We start from the raw sequence: 14,740 nt of genomic DNA, 5'->3' as shown, positions 1-14,740 counted from the left end.
ATCCTCTAGTCTGTAGAGGGGAATAACAGGAGAAGCGGCCACAGACTGCAGGTCGCTACGGGTAGGCGCAGGCCGTAGCTGATAGAGACACCTGCTCACACGCAGCATCTGATGAAGGCAAAAACGCGACAGGACGGAACAAGAACACAGTACAGCAAACAAGGATCCGACAAGGACAGAAGCGGAAACAGAGAGAGAAATAGGGACTTAATCAGAGGGCAAAATAGGGGACAGGTGTGAAAGAGTAAACGAGGTAGTTAGGAGAATGAGGAACAGCTGGGAGCAGGAACGGAACGATAGAGAGAGAGAGAGAGACAGGGATAGAGAGAGGGAAAGAACCTAATAAGACCAGCAGAGGGAAACGAATAGAAGAGGAAGCACAGGGACAAGACATGACAATCTATGACAAAACATGACAGAATTTGATATTTGTTACTGATGTTACGATTGTCAGTTTGTTTAATATCTGCAAAGTAGTTAAAACGCTGTCAGTTACACTTTAAACTTTAGGTCACTGGTTACTTTGTGTGCTAAACATGAAATGTATTTTGCAATGGGAAGTAATAGTTGTACATTTCGATTGATAAATGCTTAATGATTGTGCTTTTGTATTCTTATCATTGGGATTTACTGGCTTCGTATGTCCGTGTTTATGGACTGCTTATCTTTTAACATCATGCTGTGTGTGACTCCTGTCTTTGCATCGGCCCTATGCAGTGGTGTAGTGGTGCCTGGAGAAGTGAGTATACTCTAATTTTGACAAAAGTTCCCAAAGGCCTGCCCAGCGTAAGAAAGGCAGCTCGTGTGATTTTTTAAAAATGTTTTCCTATGTTTTTCAATGAGTTGTTGTCACGCCTTGGTCATTGTATTTTGTGTTTTTGTTATATGTTTGGGTAGGCCAGGGTGTGACATGGGTTTATATGTTGTGTTTCGTATTGGGGTTTGTATATTTGGGATCGCGGCTGATTAGGGGTGTTGTTAGGCTTGGCTGCCTGAGGCGATTCTCAATTGGAGTCAGGTGCTTATCGTTGTCTCTGATTGGGAACCGTATTTGGGGAAAGTGGAGTGGAGAATAATGAGGGAGTTGCTAGCTTGGTGCTATAGATATAATATTCGTCCGACGGATCGTGTCGGGGATTTGATAGCACCTGAGTTAGCGCTCTATACTCAACCTGAGGTGCGTGTTAGTCAGCTGGTGAAGTTGGTGCCAGCCTCACGCACCAGGCCTCCTGTGCACATCCCTAGCCTTGCACGTCCTGTGCCTACACTGCTCTCAAGATCTCCAGTACGCCTTCACGGTCTAGCCCATCCTGTGCCACCTCCACACACCAGTCCTCCGGTAGCCGCTCCCCGCACCAGGCTTCCTGTGCATGTCCTCGATCCAGTACCACCAGTTCCAGCACCACGCACCAGGCCTCCAGTGCGCCTCGCCTGTTCAGCGCAGCCAGCGCTTTTCTCCTCTCCTGCGCTGCCGGAGTCTCCGGCCTGTTTAGCGCAGCCAGAGCCTTTCTCCTCTCCTGCACTGCCGGAGTCTCCTGTCTGTCCAGCGCCGCCAGTGCTCCCAGTCTGCCCAGTGCTCCCAGTCTGCCCAGCGCCGCCAGTCTGCCCAGCGCCGCCAGCGCCGCCAGTCTGCCCAGTGCCACCAGTCTGCCCAGCGCCGCCAGTCTGCCCAGCGCCGCCAGTCTGCCCAGCGTCGCCAGTCTGCCAGGATCCGCCAGAAGTGCCAGTCTGCCAAGATCCGCCAGAAGTGCCAGTCTGCCAAGATCTTCTAGATCGGCCAGACAACCTGAATCATCCAGTTCCACCAGCCAGCCAGGATTTACCGGAGCCTACTACCTGCCTGAGCTTCCTCTCATGACTGGGCTTCCTCTCAGTACTGGGCTTCCTCTCAGTACTGGGCTTCCTCTCAGTACCGGGCTTCCCCTCAGTACCGGGCTTCCCCTCAGTACCGGGCTTCCCCTCAGTACCGGGCTGCTTCTGTCCCGAGCTGCCCCTCAGTCCCGGGCTGCCCCTCTGTCCCGGGCTGCCCCTCTGTCCTGAGATGCCCCTCTGTCCTGAGATGCCCCTCTGTCCTGAGATGACCCTCCGTCCCGAGCTGCCCCTCTGTCCTGAGATGCCCCTCTGTCCTGAGATGCCCCTCTGTCCTGAGATGCCCCTCTGTCCTGAGATGCCCCTCTGTCCTGAGCTGCCCCTCTTTCCCGAGCTGCCCCTCTGTCCCGAGCTGCCCCTCTGTCCCGAGCTGCCCCTCTGTCCTGAGCTGCCCCTCTGTCACGAGCTGCTCCTCTGTTATGTGGGGATCTGGGTGAGGACTATTAGGCCATGGTCGGCGGAGAAAGTGGATTATCCCAGGACGCGAAGGGGAGGAAATAGGACATTAATGGAGTGGGGTCCACATCCCGAGCCAGAACCGCCACCATGGACAGACACCCACCCGGACCCTCCCTGTGCTCTTGAGGTGCGGCCGGATGTCCGCACCTTAGGGGGGGGGGGGCGGGGTTCTGTCACGCCTTGGTCATTGTATTTTGTGTTTTTGTTATACGTTTGGGTAGGCCAGGGTGTGACATGGGTTTATATGTTGTGTTTCGTATTGGGGTTTGTATATTTGGGATCGCGGCTGTTTAGGGGTGTTGTTAGGCTTGGCTGCCTGAGGCGATTCTCAATTGGAGTCAGGTGCTTATCGTTGTCTCTGATTGGGAACCGTATTTAGGCAGCCTGAGTTTCGCTTTGTATTTTGTGGGTGTTTGTTCCTGTCTTTGTGTAGTTTTCACCAGATAGGCTGTAATTAGTTTCACGTTTCGCTTGTTGTTTTCGTATTTCAGTTATTTCATGTACCGTCATATCTTTCATTAAATTCATGAGTAACCTACACGCTGCGCTTCGGTCCGACTCTCTTCATTCAACAGACGAACGCCGTTACAGTTGTCCTATATCTTTTTTAGATTTTCACTCTCAAAATTACATTTTCTTTGGATAGAACAAAGACAACATTTGATGGTCTAAGTCCACAACAGTGGTTAAACCACATCTGATTGGAGCCCATCCATGTCTACGCCCCTGATGCTAACAGCACATCATGACAATTGCTAACAGCACATCATTACAAATAGTCTACTAACCAAGAGATCGGATGAAACTTTTTCAATACCTGGTTTGTATACCCAATGGTAGATATCATAAGTTGAAATGTCTTTCCTACCCTACCAGCTATCGATGTCATTCTTTGTGAGCTACTACATGCCAAAACCAGTTGAGAACTGCAAACTATTTCTGCCTGTAGATGATATTCCCCTGGATCTAGGCTATGTGTGCGGCGGGCATGTGAATATATTTCACGTGCTTTGCGATTGTGTAGACTACTTTGTGCATGATTTCTCTAATTGTACTGCATAATTGATAAGTCGTATCCCAGGTAGAAAACATTGGTTTCATAAAGGGTTTTTTTTGGTGTTGGATTGGTTGTCTAAACATTCTGAATGCATTCAGATAAACGTTCAGTTTTGGTGTGTAGGGGGACAGAATATATTTTGTAAACATTTGTCATAGGTGTCATCAACGTTTGGTAAACATCGGCATTAGTGTCATTTACAACATTGACAATTAGTTATCTTTTAAACTTGAATGAACAGCCAAACGTTGGTAATAGGTGTATTTTACTACTTTTAGTAAAGTACTACTTTACTATTTTATTACTATTTCCCTTTCTTTTTACCAGTGGACACATTTAATCAAATCGCTGGAGTTACAAAATGTCCTCTTTAGTCAAAAAGCATTCAGGTCAAATCTGTGCTTGTGCTCCTTCTCTCTCCTGGGCTTCTGTCTCTTGGGCTTCCGTCTCTCTCCATTATTTCAGGTGCTGTCGTCTGAAACAAGGTAACCTGAGTGTTAAAACTCCTCACTGGACCAATAACATTTATTTGAGGGGCACAGTTAACTCGTGCTCTCTCAGACCATTTGGGCACACCGATCTCTTTCTGTTTATCGGCGACTCTGTCACAAAGCCTGGAGTGGTGGGTGCGGAGTCAAGCAGAGAGTAGAGGATAATGCGGACACCGGACTTTATTACGGCCTCCAAATTAAACGGCCAAAACAACAGGCGAATAATCAAAAATGGTCCAACCCAACACAGGGCACAAACAGACAGGAACACTACACGCAACAACCTCGACTAACAGAAAACAAGCCCGCACAATAACAGGCGGGCCTAACAGGCTAAAATAGTCCTGAAACAAAACAAAAATAAGAGACAGGTGCAACCAATAAAACATAACAAACAGAAAAGGAAAAGGGGATCGGTGGCAGCTAGTAGACCGGCGACGACCACCGCCGAGCGCCACCCGAACAGGCAGGGGAGCCACCCTCGGTGGGAGTCTTGACAGATTCTCTTTTCTCTGGAGACAGATGTGTCAATTTTGACAAGTAACATCATAGAAGAAGAAAGTTACCTAGCATTATGGGATAGTGGTGAAGTAAACAAACATGGCTGTACCCACGAAGTGCGTACGTGGCAAACGTTGGAATAAGTTTCAAATACATTAATTTATAAATGTTTATTTTGAAACCTACTGAAAATGTTCATAAACGTTGGCCAGGAGTTCCTTCTCGTACGTGTCAAACAGTTTCAAATCCCAACATATTGGCTATGTTGGAATAGGTTTCAAATACATTTATTTTGAAACATTCATTTTGAAACCTCCTGACAACGTCTAGAAACGTTGGCCAATAGTTCTGTTTCATACGTGTCAAACAGTACCAAATCGAGGAGCACGTGATGCCGCGGAGCTGAGCAGACGTTGACAAACCGAGCTCTTCAAAGTTATTCCATTATTACCTAAATAACAACGTTGAAACAATATTCTAACATCGGCTGATAAATTGTCAAGTACTTACCTTCCCAAAGAACCTTGGACCTCCGGCCGAGAGGCAAGAAGGACGACCTAAACGTAGTTTATTCCCAAAATAACACTACAGCTAGCAAGATTAGCATTAGCCCTCATAACTCAGACGACAGTTCCAGACTGTTGCTCTCGGCCTCTTGCGAGCCTGCTGACAGGCTTGCTACTCTCCTCCGGGAAATTAGGATGGTAACAAAGGTCTTTCTCTGAAAATTGGCAAGAAATGAGATTGAGTTGTGCATTAGCACAGTTGAAGATACCATTACTCGACATGACCAGGTTCTGATACAACTGCAGAAGGACCATGCCTACCTGACAAACAAGGTAGACCAGATGGAGAACCAGAGCAGACATAGCAATATCTGTGTGGTGGGATTGAAAGAGGACAGCAAGGGCCATGACCCGGTCTGTTTCTTCACTCATTGGATCCCGGAGGTCCTAGGCATAATCAACTTCACCAAGCCATTGGAAATCGAATGCGCCCACAGAACATCCGCCCCCGAAACCCCGGGCCAGATGAGCCCTCACGAGCTGGCCTGATCAGGTTCCTCCGTTTCCAGGACAGAGAGAAGATACTGCAACTCACAAGAGCCAAAGGCTATATCACCATCGATGGCAAGAGGGTCAGCCATTTACCGGATATGAGCGCGGATCTCGCCAGACGTCGTAAGCAGTTCAGACCTGCCGCCAAAGCACTGAAGGAGAAGAACCTCACCGGCTACCTCATCCACCCTGCGCAGATGAATTTTCAGTACAAAGGCCGAAGCCATCTCTTCAACACACCGGGAGACGTGTTCACTTTTCTCAAAGAACTGAACCGGGTCTGAATCAGGATGGTCTCTCTGGGGGATACAGTTTGTTTGTTTTTTATTTTCCATGCTGTCCTGGGACTGAACTGCTGATCTCTTCTTGGAATTTGGATCCATTTACCCCGCTATCCGGTCACTATAATTGATTTGTACATTTTCAACTAACCATTTTTTCCCAGGGTGAGTCCTATTACATTTACAGGAGAGTATATTTTAGTTTAGTCAATATCCACTATGCGAAGCAAATTAGTGGGCTTAGGCCCACTGCTTTCCCCCCCATTTATGTTTCTCCGCTCCTGAAAAAGACTCATGCAGCCCTACTGTGGGCAGTAGATATTCTGCCATAAACGTCTATTCACAACGTTTGTTTTCAACTTAGAGAGCTCGCAGGTTTTAGTTCAGGCCAAAGTTTAGCTAGTAAGAGCAAGATAGATAGCGAGCAACAACGTATCTCTACAAGTGTATTCATGTTTGATTGTTGGGATTGTGGTTTTAGTCTGACAACCCCTGGTGGGGTTTCTGTTTTTTTTCTTTCTATGTTTATTGTTTTTTCCTTCCTAAAGAGACACATAGGTCACTTCAGTGTTCAAAGTAAAGTTGAATATATATATAAGAGATTACATATAAGAGATTTCCATTTGGTTATATATTTTAAACCCAACCTATGCTTAATCCACTAAAATATGTCACATTCAACGTAAAAGGTCTTAACAGCCCGATTAAGAGGAAAAGAGTCTATACATACCTTAAGAAATTAAGGCTGACATTGTGTTTTTACAGGAAACACATCTTACAGCCAGTGAACACAAGGAATTGAAGAGGGAATGGGTAGGACAAATTTTTTTTGCGTCCTCTTTTAGCTCCAAAGCAAGAGGAACTGCAATTTTACTGCAAAAGTAGACACACCCCCTTCTGCGTCAACAACACCATCTCTGATCCCTCGGGCAGGTTTTTGGTGTAGGGGCATACAAAGCCTATGTGAGGGGACAGATCATTTGCTATACTAAAGGGTTGAAGAGAAAACACGGTGCGGAACTGAATGCCCTTGAATCTGAAATCTCTGAGCTAGAGAAGACCTACCAAAGAGGCCCAACTAAATATCTATACAGGCTTTTGATAAATAAAAAACTGAAATATAATACTCTGAACACATATCAGGCTGAGAGGGCCATCACTAAATCAAATCAGCGTTACTACGAGCTTGGAGAGAAAGCACACAAAGTATTGGCATGGCAACTGAATGCAGAGGAAAGTAAAGGGCAATTAATGCTATAGAAACTCTTACTCATGAGATATCTTTCGACCCTACTGAAATTAATGATACTTTTAAGAAATAACACTAAGACCTCTACACTTCCCAATCAAGCGATGATCTATCAGAGATCAACTCCTTTCTCTCCTCAACCTCCCATGCCTGTCAGAGGAAGACAGAGAGCGCCTGAGTGAACAGTTCTCAGTTCCTGAATTGTTGGAGGCAATTAATTAAATCCTTACCTTCTAATAAATCACCTGGGGAGGATGGCTTCCATCCAGAGTTCTATAAAGAATTTAGGGAGCTGTTGGTCCCCTACCTTATGGAGGTACTTAAAAAAGCCAGGGAAGACAACTGCTCTCCAGAGTCTTTCTCTCAAGCAGTGATAACTGTAATTCACAAGAAAGAGAAAAACCCGCTAAAGTGCGCCTCCTATAGACCAATCTCTCTCCTGAACACAGATTGTAAACTGGTCACCAAGATGCTATCTAAGAGAGTGGAGTCATGTCTTCCCCTGTTGGTCAACCCGGATCAGACTGGCTTCATAATTAATAGATTGACCTCCCATAATCTCAGAAGGTTCTTTGATATAATTCACCTTGCTAACAAAAACAAAATACCTAGTGTCACAGTCTCCCTCGACGCTGAAAAGGCTTGAATGGCCATACCTCTTTCGCGTCTTGGAAAAGTTTGGTTTAGGTACCGTGTTTTTAAGTTTGATAAAATCACTCTACAAATCTTCTATAGCTAAGATTGCTACCAATGGGATTACTTCCTCCTCTTTCCCTCTCTATAGGGGGAATAGACAATGTTGCCTAATTATCCCCACCTCTTTGCCCTCGCCATTGTCGTGTCTTTGGCTATGCCGGATTAAGTGATGTGACATGCTATTCTATAAAATAATTTCTCCGTAATTAATATCACCTGATTGAGCTAATCATGAAAATGTAATTAACTAGAGAGTCGGGCACCACAAAATAATATTTGTAGAGCTGTTATCTTCCGAATAAACTCTTAAAGACCTAGTAATATTTTACATCAATAGCAGTCAATATCAATCGTCATCTTAATTCAGTCTCATCTGAAAGTTGTAAATTCTTGGTTATCTGCACGAACCCTGGCTAACAATCTGAATCAGCAATACAAAATTGGGTTTAATCATTTATTTACTAAATACCTAACTAATCACACAGAATTAAACATACACATAATTAAATCAAACTTGATTACAAATTACGTCATAAAGCAAAACATCCCTAGCGGGCGGAACAGATATGACAGCTTGTTACACAAAGGAAAAGGGCTGGGTTTGAGTGAAAGAGTGAGAAGACTGAGGAACAAAGGGAGAAGCTGTGCTATCATAAATACAGTATCTCATGCATTCTAAATTACCACCCATTTGGAAAAGGGAAATGCAATAAACATTTACTCTGAGCTGTGCTTCGGTAGGTTGGTGGTGGATGGAAGGCCGTGTTGCCCAGCCGAGTCCTGTCTCCTTTGAAGAATGTCTCTGCTGGTAAATTGAATACATTGTATTAACGCCGTTGTGTGGTAGACGGGATACTCTGTCTGTTCCTTCCTAACCTACGTTTGCAGCTGCAGTTGCTAACTCAACGGCTAGGAGGTATCACTTCTGTAGTGAATAATAGTTCAAAGTTCATACCATTCGCAACCAAAGCTCCCACTGATGTTGGCTTCATTCTGTAGTTCTTATCTGAACCATTCTGACATCGGACCGTCGTCCTACATCCTCAGGAAACAGAAAGTGATATTGTCGTCAAGGGCTTATATAGGAAGGGAGAGGAGGGCGTGTTTGAAAAGTTTTATAGCCCATGTCCCTTCACAGGGCGGGCCACTGATTGAGCAGCCCTATTTTATGAAAATCCAAATCTCTCATTTTAGTAGTTAAAATCACATTTCATCCCATCACAAATAATTTCATATTCAAACATTTAAATTGAACAACAATTCCATGTGAATCCGATAACTCTGATGTGTAGACTTTCCACTGTAGAGTTTATATCATCTTATCATTGAGAATGTCTCAGATAAAAACCGAACTGACATCATATTCATTAAGTACCACCGCATATGTTCAATTGGTCGCATTACCAGAATATAGTTAATTTCCCCCCACCTTCTGATGTTCCCCAAATCTCTATGTTAACGAAGGGTTTTGCAAAAGTAACCTTAGTAGGGTAGAGAGAGGGAAAAGGGGGAAGAGGTATTTATGACTGTCATAAACCTAACCCCCAGGCCAACGTCATGACACCATCGAACTGTTGACTGAGGCTATTAGAACGTGTCCTGACATACATGGCTTTGAGGTGGGCCCCCATAGCCACAAGTTATCACTCTTTGCGGACGACCTTATCTTATTTCTAACGAACCCAGAACAATCCCTCTATCACTTGCAGATCCTACTACAGTGTTATAGTTCTTTCTCTGGATATAAGATCAATTTTGGTAAAAGCGAAATCTTACCGTTGTCTGTCTTTGACCACCATACCATCAAGCACAAGTTTCCATTTAGATGGTCGCCTATGGCTTTACATATTTGGGTATAATGGTGGACGGTAACCTGAAGAACCTCTATAAACTCAATCTGTCGCTAAATGTTGCTGCTGACCTTGTGCGACAGCAAGCCTTTTCCTTTTGGTCAAAAATATGGAGAGTTATGAGAGAGAGTTATTTATGAAAACTGGGTGTTTTGCAAATGTTGAACTTACAATATGGCTACTAATACTGGAAAAGCATTAAGCATTAAGCATTTCCCAATCGAAATGTACAACGATTACTTCCCATTGCAAAATGCATTTCATGTTTAGTACACAAAGTAACCAGTGACCTAAAGTTTAAAGTGTAACTGACAGTGTTTGAACTACTTTGCAGATATTAAACAAACTGGCAATCATAACATCAGTAACAAATATCAAATTTCCAGTTCATGCTACAAAACCAACTTCATGAGAGGTTTTTAAAATAGGTTATATTTGCACACTCTTGCATTCCAGGTGACTACCTCAGAAAGCTGGTTGAGAGAATGCCAAGAGTGTGCAAAGCTGTCATCAAGGAAAATGGTGGCTGCTTTGAAGAATCTTAAATATAAAACATATTTTAATGGAACACTTTTTTGGTTATTACATGATTCCATGTGTTATTTCACAGTTTTGATGTCTTCCCTATTATTCTACAATGAAGAAAATAGTACAAATAAAGAAAAACCCTTGAATGAGTAGGTGTCGAAACGTTTGACTGGTACTGTACACGTAGCTAACATTAGATAGTTAATCCAGAGATTATTACCTTTGCCTCGATTCGGCAGTCTCGTCCAGATCATCATGGCGTTTGTAGTTCTTTATGATAGCCACGTTAGCAGCTAATGTAAAAGATATGCAAAACTCCAATCAAAAGAAAGAAGGGAAGCGCTACTAAGGTACACAATAGTAGATTTTGGTAGACAGAAGGGGCTCTTTGGTAAAAGGGGTAAATTGGTCATCAAAAAGAAAGGAGGACCAAGGTACTCTTCATGTAGTTAAAATGCCTTTATTTGTATGGCATGTTCAATGGATACAAAGTTTATAAACTACATGTGTGTGTGCGTATGTCATATTTACTGTGTGTTTACCCGCATATTAATTCACCCTCCTCCATTGTTAACAGGTGGAGGTGAACCGTCTAAGCCGTGTGCAGCGTGTGGTGGAGCAGGCTGCAAGCTCTGTGTACATGGACTCCCGTAGCGTTGCCCTGCGAGTGACCCTGGTCCCCGGCCGCTACGCCCTCCTCCCCACCACCTTTCAACCTAGGGCCACCGGACGCTTTCTGCTACGCCTCTTCTCACATTCACACCTCAGACTCAGGTCAGGGGGAATGGTGTGAATGTTAAGAATGAAGGAATGGAACATATGTTAGGAAAGAAGGTGTAATGTCAAGTGTGTGTGTGAGATTCCCTGTGCATTTAGCATGTCAGCACTATATAATGATTGATAATATTACTGTCTATCATTCTTCCTCTTTACTACTTTTATTCTCTCTCCCTATATATATATATATTAGTGAGTTGAGACAGGAGTTGCCTGCTCTGTCAGTGTGGCAGTGTTGTCTCCCCCAGTCCAGTGTCGTGACCACCGTCCACCTGCGCCGAGCTTGCGGACTCAGCCAGCCCAACAGACAGGTAGTGTTACCTCACTGGGGCATTATTAACGTTATCACAACATACATTATCATAAAATACATTATTGTGACATATATTATTATAAACATACATTATCTTAATAACATAGATTATTGTGACATATATTATCGAAACAGATTATTATGAACTGTATTATCATAACATACATTATCATGCTAAACATTATCATAACATACATTATCATGCTAATCATGATCATAACATACAGTACATTAAACATAAATGATCATAAAATACACTATTGTGACATATTATTATAAACATACATTATCATACCATAAATTATTGTGACATATATTATCGAAACAGATTATTATGACATGTATTATCATAACATACATTATCATGCTAAACATTATCATAACATACATTATCACAGTAAACATTGTTGACAAATTATTATAACTTTATTTATTTATTATGCCATACATTATCTCAACAACAACAATTGTGGCATACATTGTCGCTACGAACATTAGTATGACATACATTACCATAACATACATTACCATCCCACAGAATTGTGGCTCATACCAGTATCTGACCACATCAAGTCTCATTGTATACACACCTCGATATCAATCTTTCCAAAGAATATGAGACGAAGTCTGACAACACAAGAGTAATTGTCTATGTATGGTGTCTGGATCTGTGTTGTGTAGCACCAGATGTGTATGCTGTGATCTGTTGTGAAGACGACACCATAAGAACACGAGTGTTCAAGGAGGATGGAAATCCAGAGTTCAATATGAGGGCCATTTTCTACAGGAGATACCCAGATGCACACATCAGCATTAAGGTTAGAAACACACACACACACACAGCTCACAAGGATGACACAGTACCGAGGGCTAGTAGTACTGAGGGCAAATAGTTTTGAGAGAAAATAGTATTGAGGGCGAATACCACTGAGGGCGAATGTGTGTGTGTGTGTGTGTGTGTGTTTAGTTGTGTGTGTGTGTGTGTGTGTGTGTGTGTGTGTGTGTGTGTGTGTGTGTGTGTGTGTGTGTGTGTGTGTGTGTGTGTGTGTGTGTGTGTGTGTGTGTGTGTGTGTGTGTGTTTAGCTGTGGAGCCGTGGTCTACTTTGGGACACTCTATTAGGAGGGGCTCGACTCCAGACCGGCGACAGCGAGAAAGAGCGGAGCCAGGGGATTGACCTGCAGGGCGGCCAATCACATTCAGGATACCAGGGATGCATCTATGTGGAAACCTTATCCAGCAAATGCCTGACAGACTTGTGACAGACAGCTGTGGCTTGTCCCACCCACTATACAACCATGGCAATCACTGCTTTTCTGGATGAAGCAGCGGATTTGAATGAGGATGGATCCAATTCAATAGCTTTGAAGGAAAATAGACATTTGTCTTCGGCTTCCATGAATTACAAAGACAAATACCTCTTTGAATGAAATGTTATGAGAACTCGGAACTACTGCGTTAAGGAACAGAAAAGCACAGTGATCTGTTTGTTGTTCACTACTAGTGCAGAGGAGATCATAAAATCATAAAAATATCCCCTAACGTTACATCTCTGCTGGCTAGACCATGTAAGAGTACAATATTATCCAAAAAACAACAACATTTAAACTGTAAAAATACATTGATTACCAGCTGCCAAGGTTATCTAAGGAATATACATAATATATGTAGGTCTACTCTTTTTTTAAAGGTGCATAAATTTAGGAAAAACATTTTGATCAATTAAAATGTCATTTTTCACTACAAACTGATCATTATATAGATGTTTTATTTCACCTTAATATGGTATGCTATATTTTCAAATATTTATTTGAAAAAGATACATATTTCAACGTGGGATTTTGTTTTTTGAATTAATGTGAACAAGAGTATACCCTAACCTGTCTCTTCTAGCCGTATTCACAATCAACTATCAGGTTTCAGGTATGACCCAGATGCAGACAGTGTCGATGAAACAAACATTTATTTCTAGTCCAGGGGCAGGCAAACGACAGGTCAATGGCAGGCAGAGGTCAGTAATCAAGCGAGGGTACAAAAGGCCCAGAACGGCAGGAGGACTCAGGGTCAGGGCAGGCAGGGGTCAATAATTCAGTGAGGTGGGGCAAGGTATAGAGCAGGCAGGCAGGGTCAAGGCAGGCAGGGGTCAATAATCCAGAGGGTACAAAAGGTCCAGAATGGCAGGAGGACTCAGGGTCAGGGCAGGCAGGGGTCAATAATTCAGTGAGGTGGGGCAAGGTATAGAACGGCAGAAAGGCTCGGGGTCAGGGAAGGCAGAACGGTCAAAACTGGGAAGGGACATTGCTAAAGTGGGTGTGGACAAAAATATTAATTGTAAAAAAAATATTGACTTGAATGCTAAAAAAATAATATTGTACACAGTATTATCAAAGACTTTTATAATTAACCAAGATAGACTGGAGACTGTCTTTTCAAATGGGAGCAAACTGGGCTTCCTCGCATCACCATATTTGGTATTTGGTAGAGTGGAAACGCCAATCAGATGCTTCACATTTATACATCTGGTGAAATATCTGTCTCATTGTTCTATCTGTGGTATGATCAACTTAATTACTCCAAATGCAAAGCACTTGAGACCAAGTGTTGATTAGAAGGAGTACAAAAGAGAGAAACATATTGTATAGAACTTTAAAAATATTTTATCTGTTGTGAGTAGAGAATTGGGGCATCTTTATACATTACATTTCTATAGGCCGTTGATGACAAAACCTGGGTTGAAATCTTTCCAATACTTTGAGCCTGGAGTGCAAGGAATGAGGGATTTGCACTTTTGAGACTTTTCTATTGGTTCCATTTCAACAGGCAACCTAAATCAATTACAGATACAGTGAATGATTTCAAATAGTATTTGAACGCAGATCTGTTGATGACAAGGACCATAATATAGCATCCTATGGAATGTTTGTGTCATGGCTCTCTTTCTCCCTCTGACTTTCCTGAATACCAGTGGTGATTTTAGCATGTCAATCTTGGTGAAGCAAACTCCCCAAATGTTTTGTTGTTGATGCATGCCAACAAAGCCACTACACAACACTACACTAAACAATGCATTCATTGCACTATAACGGTGACAAATGTAATTCAGTCTTATTGACTGTCTTTAAAAAATAGATATCTGATATGGCTGACTTGCTTAAACAAATGTGGTTTCTACTGACAAATGAGATGTACAAACTATGGCATAAGGAGATGACGAGCAGATAGGAGGCAATCTGTAATTTCGATTAGACATTAATGAGCGAGCTAGGATGGATTTAGTCAATATAATTATGTGTTCAGCACTTTTGACATGTATAGTTACAGAATTCAGAACATGGGCCGTTCTTACAGTATTCTCCCTGTTCACCAAGTCAGAACCGTAGGATATATAAAGGGGGTGTATACAGTGCCTTGCAAAAGTATTCATCCCCCTTGGTGTTTTTCCTATTTTGTTGCATTATAACCTGTAATTTAAATATATTTTTATTTGGATTGCATGTAATGGACATACAGAAAATATGAAGTGAAATGACAAAAATAACTTGTTGTTAAAGCCTGCTAGCCCCCCGAATAGCAACACTGCAGAAACTATTACACTCAACGGAACGACTTGATT

At 42.8% G+C, this 14,740-nt stretch overlaps 1 protein-coding gene across 1 annotated transcript in view; it reads left to right on the top strand.

Moving 5' to 3' along the window:
* Positions 1-14,516, top strand: part of LOC124013859 (calpain-5-like) — a 32,466-nt gene extending 17,950 nt beyond the window's left edge. The window contains exons 11-14 of the mRNA XM_046328413.1: positions 10,617-10,813; positions 11,010-11,124; positions 11,807-11,947; positions 12,213-14,516. Of these exons, the coding sequence (XP_046184369.1) occupies positions 10,617-10,813; positions 11,010-11,124; positions 11,807-11,947; positions 12,213-12,389 (630 nt within the window). The 3' untranslated portion in view covers positions 12,390-14,516. The remainder of the gene's footprint in view (positions 1-10,616; positions 10,814-11,009; positions 11,125-11,806; positions 11,948-12,212) is intronic.
* Positions 14,517-14,740: the final 224 nt, after the last annotated feature.

This window comes from Oncorhynchus gorbuscha, linkage group LG25, assembly GCF_021184085.1.
Source record: "Oncorhynchus gorbuscha isolate QuinsamMale2020 ecotype Even-year linkage group LG25, OgorEven_v1.0, whole genome shotgun sequence".
Lineage (NCBI taxonomy): Eukaryota > Metazoa > Chordata > Actinopteri > Salmoniformes > Salmonidae > Oncorhynchus > Oncorhynchus gorbuscha.
The sequence above is the reverse complement of the archived record's forward strand: the minus strand, read 5'-3'. Positions and strand labels throughout refer to the sequence as shown.